Source organism: Austrofundulus limnaeus, unplaced genomic scaffold (assembly GCF_001266775.1).
Source record: "Austrofundulus limnaeus strain Quisiro unplaced genomic scaffold, Austrofundulus_limnaeus-1.0 Scaffold30, whole genome shotgun sequence".
In the NCBI taxonomy this organism is placed as follows: domain Eukaryota; kingdom Metazoa; phylum Chordata; class Actinopteri; order Cyprinodontiformes; family Rivulidae; genus Austrofundulus; species Austrofundulus limnaeus.
The window spans coordinates 1,594,200-1,608,095 of NW_013952432.1; the positions used below are offsets into that span (position 1 = coordinate 1,594,200).

The 13,896-nt window shown below is 39.4% G+C and overlaps 1 protein-coding gene across 2 annotated transcripts in view; it reads left to right on the top strand.

Moving 5' to 3' along the window:
* Window positions 1-10,552, top strand: part of gpr158a (G protein-coupled receptor 158a) — a gene marked incomplete at its 3' end in the record, with an annotated part of 70,655 nt that extends 60,103 nt beyond the window's left edge. The window contains 6 exon segments of one of the 2 annotated variants that reach the window (XM_014005391.1): window positions 1,814-2,052; window positions 3,326-3,464; window positions 5,132-5,237; window positions 5,439-5,585; window positions 5,696-5,779; window positions 6,247-10,552. In XM_014005391.1, coding sequence (XP_013860845.1) covers window positions 1,814-2,052; window positions 3,326-3,464; window positions 5,132-5,237; window positions 5,439-5,585; window positions 5,696-5,779; window positions 6,247-8,109 — 2,578 coding nt within the window. 2 annotated transcript variants of the gene reach the window in all.
* Window positions 10,553-13,896: the final 3,344 nt, after the last annotated feature.

Consider the following 13,896-nt stretch of genomic DNA (forward strand, 5'->3'; position numbering starts at 1 on the left):
CACTTCCTGGATCTCTCTTCAGCGGCTCGTATGTGGCCATGTCGCTAAGGAGTGTCATGATCTTATCTTCATAGTCCTTCTGGTTCAGAATAATTGTGCACCTTCCTTTGTCTGCTGGAAGAATGATGATGTTCTTGTCCTTGCTGAGGGTAGTGAGAGCGTCTCTCTCTTCTCTGCTGATATTAGAAGGTGGTGGTTTGGCGTTGCTGAGGCAGGCTGAAACTTTATTCCTAAGTTGCTCTGCTTCAAATCCTGGGATTTTGTTGTTTCGAATGGCTGATTCTGTGGCTGTAATCATCTCAACMAAAGGGATTCTTGTTGGTGCGACCGCAAAGTTCAGTAAAGAACCCGTCCAGAGGACCTATACAATTTTTTTTCCTTTTGATTTTTTACCTGGATTACTGAGATGCATCAGGACATGTTGATCAAGACCATTTTTAAGTGGTGTTGATCATAATTTGGCCTCATAGAACCAATGAGTAAATCTGATGAGCCAATGCAGTCAGATGACTTGAACATCTTGCAGCCATTGTATCGACCACCTCTGTAAAACTAAATATTCTGAAGTCAGATGTGAGACCATCTGTCTAACACAAGTTAGGAGTCATCAGAACTCTGTACCACAGAGAAGACAGTGTCCCCACAAATACAGGAGCCAGGGAGAAAGAGAAGTCATACACAAGACAGGCTCTGGAGCAGTGTGGTTATCCTAACTGGSCTTTTCTGAAAGCAGACAAGAAACCCAAACAGGATTCCAGCCAACAACCAGGTGAAAATGAAGACCCTAAACCCAGACCCAAACCAGTCATCATTCCATGTGTGGCAGGAGTTTCAGAGAAACTGAGATGTTTTTTCTCTAARCGTGATGTCCCAGTGGCTTTCAAACCCCAAAACACGTTACGACAAAGATTAGTTCACCCCAAAGGTCCAGTTCCCCGGCAAAAACCAGTAATATAGTATATGCTGTTAAGTGTCAGGAGGACTGTGATCAGYTATACATTGGGGAAACAAAACAGCCACTATTCAAAAGAATGAGCCAGCACAGAAGAGCTACATCGTTGGGTCAGGACTCTGCAGTTTTCACTCATTTACAGGCCAGTGGTCACTCTTTCAGGGATGAAGATGTTCTCATCCTTGATAGAGAGGAATGTTGGTTTGACAGAGGAGTAAAGGACGCCATCTTTGTGAAGAAAAACCRTCCACCATTAAACAGAGGTGGAGGCCTTCGTGTACAGTAATCCTCCTCCAACAAGGCTGTTATTGCAAGTATGACTCAGCCCCTTGTGAGCAAAAGGTGTGAATCAGGGCCCCAACAATAACCAATACAAAGAAGGGAAAAAAGACCAAAACAAGGGGATGTCAAGCCTCACCTGCATTCACAACATACACGACACGACACCTAAGAACCACAGCATCCAAACCAATACGTCAGGTGATGGGGCACATGACCCTTCTAATCAAGCCTATTGTTAGGCGAACGATGGTCCTCTTTTGCATGTGACTAACCTGTTTGTCCATGTGGAGGCAGTGCTTATAAGGCTGAGTTCACCTGAAACTCATCAGACTGAAGAAGTCTCTTGGAGGAGAGACGAAACGTTTCACTAAAGAAGAACCCATCCAGAGGACCTACTTTTTTYCCTTTTTCATTAAGAAATTAGAGGATTAAAAAAAGGAACTTTAAAGTTTTATTGGACTATCTGTACATCTGACAACAGGGTAGAGGTACAGAAAGAGTAACAATTCCCAAAAAGAAAGTGGTGTTTCATTATAGAGCTGTTTTGTTCATTTTCAAACTGAGCTTGTGTCTTTCCAGGGTGCTGAAGGTATTCCTGTCCCGTACAGCTCAGAGGATCCCCTATATGACCAGCTGGCGAGTGTTACGCCTACTGGCCATCATTCTGCTCATCGTCTGCTGGTTCCTGGTGGCTTGGACATCTGCTGTCTGTCAGAACCCGGACAGGAAGTTGGCACTCATCGATGTGGGCTTCACGCCCGACGACCGTCAGTTCAGCATGTGTCTCCTGGATCGCTGGGACTACATGATGGCTGTCGGTGAGCCCCGAGTTTGCCCTCTGTACACCCAGGGGGCTCTAAATAGATTGAAAAACATCTCACTCTGTGTGTGAGTTTACTGTGGAGAAAACATGGAGTGTTTGATAAATTCCTGGCTTAAATTCAGAAAATAATTTGTTTGGCATCACAGCACTGGTCGTGGAAAAAGTGTAAGATGGATGCAACTTTTTGGGATGCTCTTTTACACAGAGGGGCAGCAGAGGAAAGCAGATAAAATAAAATAAAATAAAGCATCAATGCTCTGCGGGAGGAGCAGCATCTTTCACTGTTCTCTGCTTTTATGCCTGCCAGCTCGTGAGTTATGAGAAAGAAAAAGTAATTTTTGACATCCAAGCAAACAGATGGACCCCAAGCAGAGCCACCGTGCTGTGCGACTGTATACTGAGCATGCAGCCTCAGTCTGTTCATTAGGAAGTAAAAATAAGCTTATGCAAGTCAGCGCTGTCTCCACACGAACACGAGTCATCATTTAGATACACAGGGATGCAACACATTTCTCAGATTTTGAAAAAATATATTAAAAATCCACCTTCTTTGGCTCACAGACAGAGCTCTCCTTCTAGTGCAGTTTCTTTCTGGCTCTGAAGCGATTATACATTTTAGAAGTGAAGACCTGAACATGCACTGCAAAACTCCACCATCAGCACAATTAATCAAAAACAAGAACACATTGGATTTGTCCATACTTTAAAACCCTGCTGACTAACCATGAACGATTACTATTATAGTTTTGCGCTGTAAAACCTTGCATTTGACATTAAGAGATAAAAATTAAAAGGCGTCCGTGGAAAATATGTGACCTCCCCACTTTTCAATGCAGAATTCATGTTAAATCATGCTGAAGGCTCATTTTTCCCTGTAGTTTGAAAAATGATTTCATTTTAGAAACAAATAAACAGTAAAGCTTAAGAAAGGTCAGTGATCAGTGATTGCTGCTGATACTTTCCAAAGTGTGTAGTTCCAGTAGGTTGTTTACCTCTGTGGAGCTTGAAACCATAGAAACATTTCCTGGTTGTCACAGAGGTACATGGGGACTCATTAATTGCTATGAGAATACGACCACAGCTGTTCCATACAGCATGTTCAAAATAGTGTTTTCCTGTATACCTGAGCCACACTTAATGACCTGAGTGTTGAACTGCGACAGCAACAGGTTGATTGGTTCACTTTTTGGTGGTGCATTTTTGCAAAGATTCATGCTTTTTGTTTAGATGTTGATGTATACCACTTCTATCCTCCTCATCTTTTGCAGCTGAGTTCCTCTTCCTTCTGTGGTCAGTGTACCTTTGTTACGCCGTCAGGACCGTGCCATCGGCTTTCCATGAGCCTCGATACATGGCCATCGCTGTTCACAACGAGCTGGTCCTCTCTGCCATATTTCACGTGATCAGGTAATCCCACCTGCTCCCAATCTTCTCACTTCCTCAGAGCATTTACTACAGTATATATGAATTTAAAGGGCCATTGAAGGCCATGGAACAGGTTATTTAAGTTGGTTTAGGGCAAAGTAGCCTCCAAATTATTTTCAAATTTTCCAAGGAAATTTGCAACAACGATATTTATGACTACARGGAAAGTCAAAAGTCACAGGACACCGTTTTATTTCAGAAAGAAAAGGGAAAATTACATAACTGAATACCTCTGCAAGTAATGGGTGATGGGGGATATCTTTTAGGCTATGTCCAGAAAATGTCCACCATCTCAAAAGCAACCATACTGGCTTAAGGGCAAGTTTTTTCCAAAGATAGACCCCCTCACCCATTACTTGTTGGGGTATTCAGATATGTCATTTTCCCATTTCTTTCACAACTAAAAGAATGTCCTGTGACTTTTGATTCACTTRCATTTTTGTTTACACATTTAGCAGCAAATATTGGGTTTTGTAGGTCTTTCTTCTTGTAGCCAAACCACTTTAACATATATCTTACCAATATCCAAACATTGTCATTTCATTTCCCATAAATTCTAGCATACTGGAGCAGTATTTTGACACCTGTACAGAATGAACCTGAATGTCCAGGTCTAAAGACCACACAGATGACAAATAATAATTACAATAAATAAATAAATAAATAAATAAATAAATAAATAAAATCCAGATCTGTGTGATTCTCTGTAGGTTTGTGACGGTCATCAGGTTTTAGTCAGGTGCAAACTGGGTTCAAAACAAAGAGAATGTGTGTGAGTTGGTCAAGTGAGATATTATAGTAATTAAATCCTCCTTGGTTGAGAAACTCCTCACCAAACTTACGGAAGGAAAAACTTCAAAGCTCTGAGTCATTTCAGTTCTGGACTTTGCCTTCATTCTTGCTTCTAAGCGATTACGACAGAAACTTTGTTAATTAGCCATGTGCCGACTTCAGAAATGCACTGAGACCTCTGTTTGACATTTTCTTGCACGGGGGCTCTCCGGTGCTTGAATTAGCTTCAGACAGGACAAGCCTTTGCATCCAGAGTGCACACTCTGCTGAAAGCATTTTTGTTCACTTTAAATAAAAGGTTGGAGTGACYCCTTGCACTACTGTTGTTTCTGCCACTAATTATCTCATTTGCAACCAACTGCTGTGCCACCGGCAACCTACTGTCTTTACTATCTGACGTATAAATAAACCAAAATCTTGTGACCAGATCAAGGTCACACCTCTTCTCTCTCCCCATCTCTCTCTCTCTTTTTTTTTTTTTTTTTTTTTTTTTTTTTGCAAATCCTTGTGAAAGAGTGAAAAAAATCATTTGCTGGCAAAGATTCACTCAAGTGGAACATTATGTGAAGCAGTGGAACTGACAAGTGGACAGTTGACTCTGGCAGCTCCTCTTTAAAGGGTTTTAGAGCAGACACAGCATTATGTATGAAAGTCCCAGTTTAGTTCAACTTCACTGCAATGCCTGAGTGTACAAAAGAATTAATTTATGTGACTAAATAGTCAAATAATTTCTTTGTATAAGTCTAAAAATATGTCATTTGTTTTCAATGTTTTATTATCTGTCTGAATTATTTTTCTTGCCTTTTTTATTTTTATCTTTATCGATTCTGAGTTTTCTTATCTTCCCTTTCTCACAGGTTCACTCTTGCCCCTGAGCTCCATCCGGACTGGATGCTGCTGCTGTTCTTCACCCACACCCACTTAACTGTAACTGTTACTTTGGGTCTGCTACTCTTTCCCAAGGTAAGCATAAATGTCTTAAAATAAACTGTATTTATAGAAAAGTCAATGAAGCCATGATGTCATCACCAGTTGGTTTGTGGACTGGTATTGTCCAGCCTCTTGTCTGTCTCCATGTTGGGACTTAATCAGTTCAAATAATAGTCTGATGCAGTGGCGCTGTGGTGACAGCCAGTTTTGACCAGTTCTATGCAACTCCATCAGTTCCTGTTTGCYGGCACCCACATGAGGGATGACATAGCCTCTGAGGCCTACGAGGATGAGCTGGACATGGGTCGCTCCGGGTCGTATCTCAACAGCAGCATAACATCGGCATGGAGCGAGCACAGCCTGGACCCCGAGGACATTCGGGTATGCGTTGTTTTCATGCCCCCCTCCCCTTTTCCCCCCCATTTGTATAACCTGGCGTTATTTTGTGAACTCTTTTAAAAACACTGAGCCGTGGCAGTTTCTTATTGCAGACACCAGAAGAAATGGGCCATCTCAGTTCTATTAATGGCTGTGGCGTAAGGTCTTGTGACAGCCTTTGGGAAAAACGTACCAACGTGAGCAGAGATATCTGTTTGTCTGTTAGAGCTGAAGAAGTCTCTCTACCAAAAAGATTTGGGCGCATTGAGCCTGTTTTATTTTTTTGTTTGTTTTTCTTGGGGAGGAGGTTTTGTTATTACATCCAGGTGCTTGCAAGCATCTACTGTCTTGGATGAAGATACAGATGGAACTAATTCAGGACCCAAGATTAGAGGCTGTTTCAGACCTAACACTAAAACACATTGTTTCCTTATCTGATGCTGTTCAAAATAGTCTTGTCTTGTTTTTATTTTCAGCAAGCATGTGACATGCAGTAGTGCGTCTTTAACAACAGTTTGTAGTTGTCTGTCTTGAAGTGACGTGCATGTTCTCTGTGAAGTAGATTGACCACTTTTTGTAGAACCGCCTTGTTGCAGTTTTAAACTCACGATTTAAGGCAGTTAAAACTCAACACATTGCCTTTTTGTTCTTATACTTGTTTTAGGAGGAGTTGAAGAAACTGTACTCCCAGCTGGAGATTTACAAGAGGAAGAAGATGCTTGCAAATAACCCCCATCTGCAGAAGAAGCGAAGCTCCAAGAAAGGCCTGGGCCGCTCGCTGATGAGGCGCATCACCGAGATTCCTGAGTCTGTGCACCGGCAGTGCAGCCGGGAAGACAAGGAGGCAGGCGAGCATGGGAGCAATCGCAACAGCATCTGCATGCTGAAGAAAAGCCCCTTAGATCAAAGTCACCAAATAAAACCGGTGAAAGAAGAGACTTTAAAGAACAAGGTGTTCTCGCTGAAGAAGTCCCACAGCAGCTACGACCATGTCCGCGACCAGAATGAAGACACCAGTAACTCTGTGACAGACAAGATGGAGATGACCCCAGCTGAAGGCTCCATCCTGGACACACTCATGGGTAAGAAGCTGGTCAAGAAGAAGTCCAGCGAGAACGTTAATGTCTGCAGTGAGTCTACAGAGTCGGTCCCTTTAGTTTGCAAGTCGGCCAGTGCCCATAACCTCACTGCTGACAAGAAACCTATTCAACATCGAGCCTCCATGCTGCAGAAGTCCCTCAGCGTCATTGCCAGTGCAAAAGAGAAGACTTTAGGTTTGACTGGAAAGGCCCAAATCACAGAGGACAGCTATAAGAAGAGTCAGCCAAAGAGCAAAGACACTAGGGCAAATGCAGAATCGGAGAGTGAGCCAGATTCCAAGATGATAATCAGCCAGTCGGTTGAGCACAAACAAAGCTCCGCTAAAGGCAGGATCATTAAGCAGCCAGTAAGTGGCACACAACCTATAATCTGTTCCGATCCAGTCAAAGCAAAAGACCTCTATGACGTYTCAGAAGTGTGTCCCTGGGAACTGGAAGATCTTCCAACTCCGTCTGAGAACAAGATTCAGAAGCACGTGTCAATTGCGCCAAAGGAGACCACGACCATTCATGGAGGAAGCACTAAAGGAAGCAAATCTCAGAAGCAGAAAGCTTCTGATCAGTCTCCGTCRAGCGGTAAGCACTCAAAGGAGAGTCAGAGGACAATAGCCGCTCGGGCTGAGGTGTGTTCGTGGGAGGAAGGGGGTGAGAGACAAGCCAGTCCAACAGAAGGATCAAGGCAACAACTACAGAGTCAATCAAAGTCTAAGCAGCCTCATTCTTCGTTGGAAAGCTCCACAACATACCGGGCAGAGGTTTGTCCGTGGGACTTTGATGAGCTGCAGAAGACAACAGAATTAGCCCGATTGCCAGATTCAGCAAAGCAGAAAAAGAGCACCTCACCAGTGGATGGGAGAGGAACAAACACCAAACCAGATGCAGCAAAATCAGGAGCATCCCTCCAACCACCAATATCAAAAGTTGATATATGTCCCTGGGACTACGACAGCTCTGCAGTTTCTCCAACTCTGGAGAGGACACCCAGTCCTGGCCAAACATCTAAGACTAAAGAAGCCCCTTCCAAAAAGAAAGGCACACCAATCTCAAGGACAGTAGAGAAAGATAAACCAAAAGACTCGGAGGATGAAAAGAGCAGAACGAAAGTTCAGGACAAGAGTAAATCTTCTGAGAAACACATGAGCCAACACAAAATGGCAGAGGTCTGCCCKTGGGATATGGAGAGTCCACAGGAGGCACCCCTGGTAGAAAAAAGGAAAAGTGTTAATGTTGGAGCGGCCAAAACAAAGCAGGCAGAGGTGTGTCCATGGGAAATTGAGGATACGTCAAGTAGAAAAGGGACAGATAAAAGCTCTCCTGTAGAAAAGCAAAGCAATCCAAACTCTAAAGGTGGAGCTGCAGGTTCTGCTAAAAAGGCAGACATTTGCCCCTGGGACTTCGAGGAAAACATATCGAGCAAGAAGGCATGATGCTCAACCTAAAAAGGACCACTGAAAATACACTTATCAATGAATTCCTCTTTTTTCCACTTGGAAATTGTTAAACGTTACCTTTTACTCTTTGTACGGTAACTTGGAAGCAAAGTTGATCCACAAGTTGCCTTCCTTTCTGAGATTATGTTCCTGTTTTACATATTTTGGAATATGTACAAGAATTTTAAAAAAAGTCAAGATAAGCATTCCAGATTATGACAGGAAAACTCTGAACATAAATTGTAGACCAATTATGCAACTTTTCAATCAACAATTTCACTTTATGAGCAATCATCTCGACAGTTGTTTTTATCTCATTTGTCATTGGATTAAGAAATGACTAGACTGTAAAGGTAAAGAGAAGAATATATGAATAAACTTATTGAATTAAAGGTGAAGTATAACACTGCAAACAATGAGAGCCAAAGAATAAAGTAACATTTGCAAAGAGGGACGTTTATCTTAAGCCTGGAGATTTAATGAATTAGTTTGTTTTAATCACAGAAGGAATAAATTCCGTCTAAAGCACTTTAGCAAGTTAGATTCTGTCCTTGGTGCACATTTTGCTTTTTTACTTTCAAACTACTGACACATGGAATATTATACGTCAACCAAGTTCATACATGGTTCCTTATTTAGGATTCATTTAATTGTAGTTCTCTACAGATTGAAATGCTTCCGGTTCTGCAGAGATGTACTATATGTGCCTAAGTAACTAGCATTGTCTTGTATCTGTTTGGGGTGGGGGGGCTTCTTCTTCAGGATTTAGTGACAGTGATTTATATAAACAGCATGCAGGCATTGAGTAGCTAGACCGGACTGGTTTGTTCACAGATCTGAGGTTTTAGCTAACTAATAAATAGCATTAGAGACCAACAATTTTTATTTTTCTTAAATGGAAAGGATGGAGAAGGAGAAAAGCAGGTTTAGTCCGAAAGTGTGTCTTAATGGTTTGGATGTTCATGCATGTAAACTGTAGAGAAGAAAGTACCCAGAGGGAGGAATGTGCACCAGCTTTGTTTATGAATCCAGCATGGATTTTTATATTTTTTTTTTTATTGTTTGCACCAAATGTGTGTCTGTGGATGCAATATCACGAATTTACGAGAAAGATTTGATTCAGTAATCTAGATATATAAAAGATAAAACGTGTATAGGATCAAGTCCTGCCCTTCTATTTCCACTCTCTTTGCCTTAAATCAGACTTTTTGAATTGGAATTTTGTGGAAAGGTTATGAACAATAATATCTTACCCTTTGAATGTCTTCAGTTTACTAGTCTTCAACTCTGACTGGATCAACAAGCTAACAGCTACTCAGCGCAGGACAGAAAACAAAATAGACAGACTGAGTAAACAACTCCAATCTACTAAATTTCATAGCAGTTTGTGCAAATACTATTTTACAAACTTTTATATGGTTGCCAGTGTCACATTACACAGTTATACAGACTTAAATTTTATTACATTCCTGCTAGATGTGCCTCAGGGTGCACAGGAAGTGCTACAACTAGCTGTTACATTTTGCACTCTCTAATAAGCTTGGAGTTATATGTAAATAAATGCATGTAAGTTAAGGTTTATAAAATACCATTCACATAAACTGCTTTGACATATTTTGAGATTAAAGTTTTTAAAATGACAACTCTTTACTTTGGATTGCTCAGACTAGCTGTTAGCTTGTCAGCAGTCAGAATAAACATTTATTTATTTAAACAACTGTTTCTCAAACGTTATCTGCAACAGGTAAAATAATAATTGTTAATAACAATTTTGCAGATTATTGCGTAACTACACATTAAGCACTGCTACAATCAGTTTGGAGTGTATGTGTCTGCATTATTAGTTATTTATGATATTAAATGTAGAGCTGACTGAAGCCCACTCTAATTATCAAAATGTCCAAGTTAGGCTATTGTACAAAATGTTAAAATGTCCCAATAATCATTCTCCAGTATTTAACTTCAGGGTAAAAAAGAAAATTCCCCAGTTATATTTGACAAATTACTGTAACGTTTACAGTCGTGTCAAACTATCCATCAGTGTAGCATCTAAAGTGTTGTCTTATGTTTTGAGGATTGCTCATTTGTCACTGATCGTGTCTGTATTCTATTCAAAGACAAGAAGTCCAATCTGGTATAAATTGTGATTAAAAGCAGTGTGAAATGTTATATTTGTTTAAACCAATTAAATCAGTCCATTGACAATAACTTAGAAAATATTACTAATATGTAGGTCCACACATAAAAAATTACCCTTGCCACTGATAATTTGTCAAAAACGTGGATTCCTTGACCTCTGGTGTGAAAGTTGTCACCTTTTTTGTGAGCGTTGTGCACAGACTGACTGATCTATCAACTTGCAGGGTGCTTTCGAAAGTAGGATCCTGACAATGCTGGCACAAAAACAGCAACATTTAAAAAAAGAAAGAAAAAAGCCACTGCCGCGTCATATTTACTGCCCCATGTGATAAATACGATGTTGTTGCTGTTTGTATGGTAATTTGAAAGCAAGTCTGTGTAGTGCTTTTAGGAAAGCTGTTCCAGATGAATACATGTGTTTGTTGAAACGGTAATTGTATTTTTAAATTATCCAACATTTAACTAATTTAAGCCCTATTATGTTAGTCAAATAAAAAAAAATAATAAAAGAAAGAACCAAACCAAGCAATATGTAATAACATTTTCAAAGATGATCAAAAACGTTTTCCATGCATTTATGTTTATTTGAAGCTTCCAGGTGTTAAAAAAAAACTAAATTGTCTTAGGAGAAAATACCACTCGTGCAACGTCCCAACATCAACCTAAAAATATGTCACATTCTTTCATCACAGTGAATCCACTTTGTTATTTAGTTGACACTAGTTTCTGATTGTCTGCTTGCTGTATGAGTTCTTACCTCAGTCAGTTCATAAAAGTCTGTAATAAACTGTGTAATGCATAACTGGTGTCTGTTAGTGTCAGATTCTCTGGAAATGATCACTGCAATTTAACCTCAACATCAATGAATCGGTGCAAGTTTGAACCCCAGCTTGGGTGTGCAAATCCAGATCACTGTTCTTGTGCCATGTTGACATAGACGATGCCGTGTCTTGTAGCTTGTTGTCCACTGATCTTTACCCATGGTGCATTTCTGTTGACTAGCTGCTTTCACTTGAACCAGACTCTTTGGGGGGTTTTTTTTTTGTTGTTTTTTTTTGTTTGTTTGTTTGTTTTTTGTGACGGAACAGTCACCCTATGGCAAATACAACTACTACTAATGCTACTACTACTATTCAATGCTGTAACGTCGTAAAAGTTGCTCTTGTGGCTTCTGCATGAATTCAAGAAATTAGTAGGACCGATGTTTCACTGCCCTTGATAGAACAAAAAAAAGTACAAAGTTATATTTTATGGACTGTTACAAGTTGTATAGTGAGTGATACTGTCTCTAACCCACTGTATTCTGTGCTTGTTATGACTATTGCTCTAAGACAAGCTTATAGCATCAATATATGGGAATATTTGGTAGATTTATATTGTGTTACATTGTGATAGCATGTACATAAAAGATACCTCCTCTGCAATAAATATTTATATAAAAATGCATGTGTTCAGTGGTTTTGATTAGATTTGACTTCAGTAAAAGGTATGTCATTTTATGTTTGTACCATTCCCCCACAAACATAAAATAAAGCTCAAAAAATAGCTGATTTTGCATAATCTCCCCCCCACCCTTTTTATTTATTAACAAACTTTTTGTCTCTTCAGAGGGGCTGCCACTATAAAGTCTGACTTTTAGAAACACATTTTACTGTGGTATGAAGTTATGAACTGCACTAAACAAGAAGTGTACATTCAAAATAAAAGCGCATAACTTAAGACAGTAATTCAATTATTTCATTATAAAAATATTTTAAAATAAAATACAATCCTTTCTGCTGCAAAAAATATAATTGTGGTTATTTATAATATTGAAGAAAGCCAGGTTTTGCTGTTTTGGTCAAATCTAAAATTGAAGTTATGCTTGATCTTAAGCAATGTTTTGAGTTCTCAAGCAATCTATAAATGCTCAGAGTRTGTAATAGGGATGACTCTTAGCTACGACTACACCAACTTTTAGCTCAACATCTAAAAATCTGAATGAGAAGTAGCTATTTTCTGTTTTTTTCCTTAAGGCTGATTGCTGTGGCGCCCAACAAGTGATAAAAGGCTTTGATTTGCCAGTTGAAAAGAAGCCCAACTAAACAAAGATCCTGCTACATTTTCTGCTCTATTTTTTCTACAATATCTCAAATGCCTGAAGCAGCTGATTCAAAACACTGTCCTTAATGCTTTTGTGCACCTTGTCCCGGGTTTGTTTGCTTTTTGCCCACATGTTGGAAACGTTCCTGGCCTCTGAAGGCCTCATGCATGGTAACTATTGTAAAATATTTGAATGTTGGCCACTGTCCTAAAAGGATTGTTATAGTTTGTTGTGGTGACATCAGTAGTCACCCTGTAAGAAGCAGGAAGCATGCATCAAATGCTGACTCATTGCAGAAAAAAAACTTTATGCTGTTATTCCAGAATAATTATAACCCAAGTTGAATTTATTTCATTCCTGAGCCCAAGGAGAAAATGATTACCTGCTCTATTAACACTTTTCAGCCCGATTAATTTAAAGCATTTCATAAAAAACACACTGTACAGCATCACAAGCTCTTCAATCTCCCTTAGTATAAGTAGAGATAGATGCAACCAAATAGCACCAATAAAGGGGTATTGTGCAAAGCAAACATGTTACCATTGATCCAAGTGTGCAAGAGCACTTAAAAACCTTTTTGATAAAATAAAATATCAATATGAGATGGAGCAGGGAACAGAAAGACAGAAACATTAGAGCTGAAAAACTACGACACACATTATTAATGATCATTTTGGTATTTACAACAATGATATGGCAGTTTTGAGCATCTAATACCCAAACTGTTGAACTTTCATGATAGGTTGGTTGTTCATGTTATATAATTTAATTAAATAAAATTTATACATTTATCAAACAAGGTTGAGTCAGGTCCTCTGGATGGGTTCCTCAGCGCATCTAATTTATTAGATTTTTCCTGGATTATTGAGAACGCATTAGGACATTTTGCTATATTTATGCACACAATAAAAGGGAAGTTATTTGGAGAGGAGTAATCATATTTTTCTGCAAAATCTCATCAAAAGGTTTTTTTTAAACAAAAAAAATAGTTCAAACTTGTTTCTATGTATTGGTTTTCATATGTACTCCAATCTCAGTCTCCCTCTTTTTGTAACGTTCTCTATCTAAAGCCAATCTCCCTTCTTCCATATTTATAAACAGGGATGGTTCTAGGGTCAGGGCCACAGGGGCATTGACCCCAGCTGAAATCTGATCGGCCCCCTGAAGTGTCCCTGTCCTGTCRCTCATCTGTCATTTACCTGGGAGTGATGATGGTGGATGCAGTTCCATGTTCAAACACTAGATGTGCTAATGAGTCAAATAGTAAAGTCCAGAATGATTCAAGCTGATAGAATTCTTCTTCTCTTCTTAATAAAATTTGAACAATCAGTAAATGTATGAAAATGAATAATAAACTCTTATTAATAATTTATAAAGTGTTTACAGATGAATTAATAACCTATCTATAAACTCTTTAAAAGCCATCTATAAGGGGAGTCTTACTGTAAAGTGGTACCCTATTTAAAAAAAAATACATTACATTACAAGTGTTTGAACATGTATGACTGGTTAAATGTAAACACCTTAACAAAACTGGGGATTTGTGAAAGGATGCTGAACAC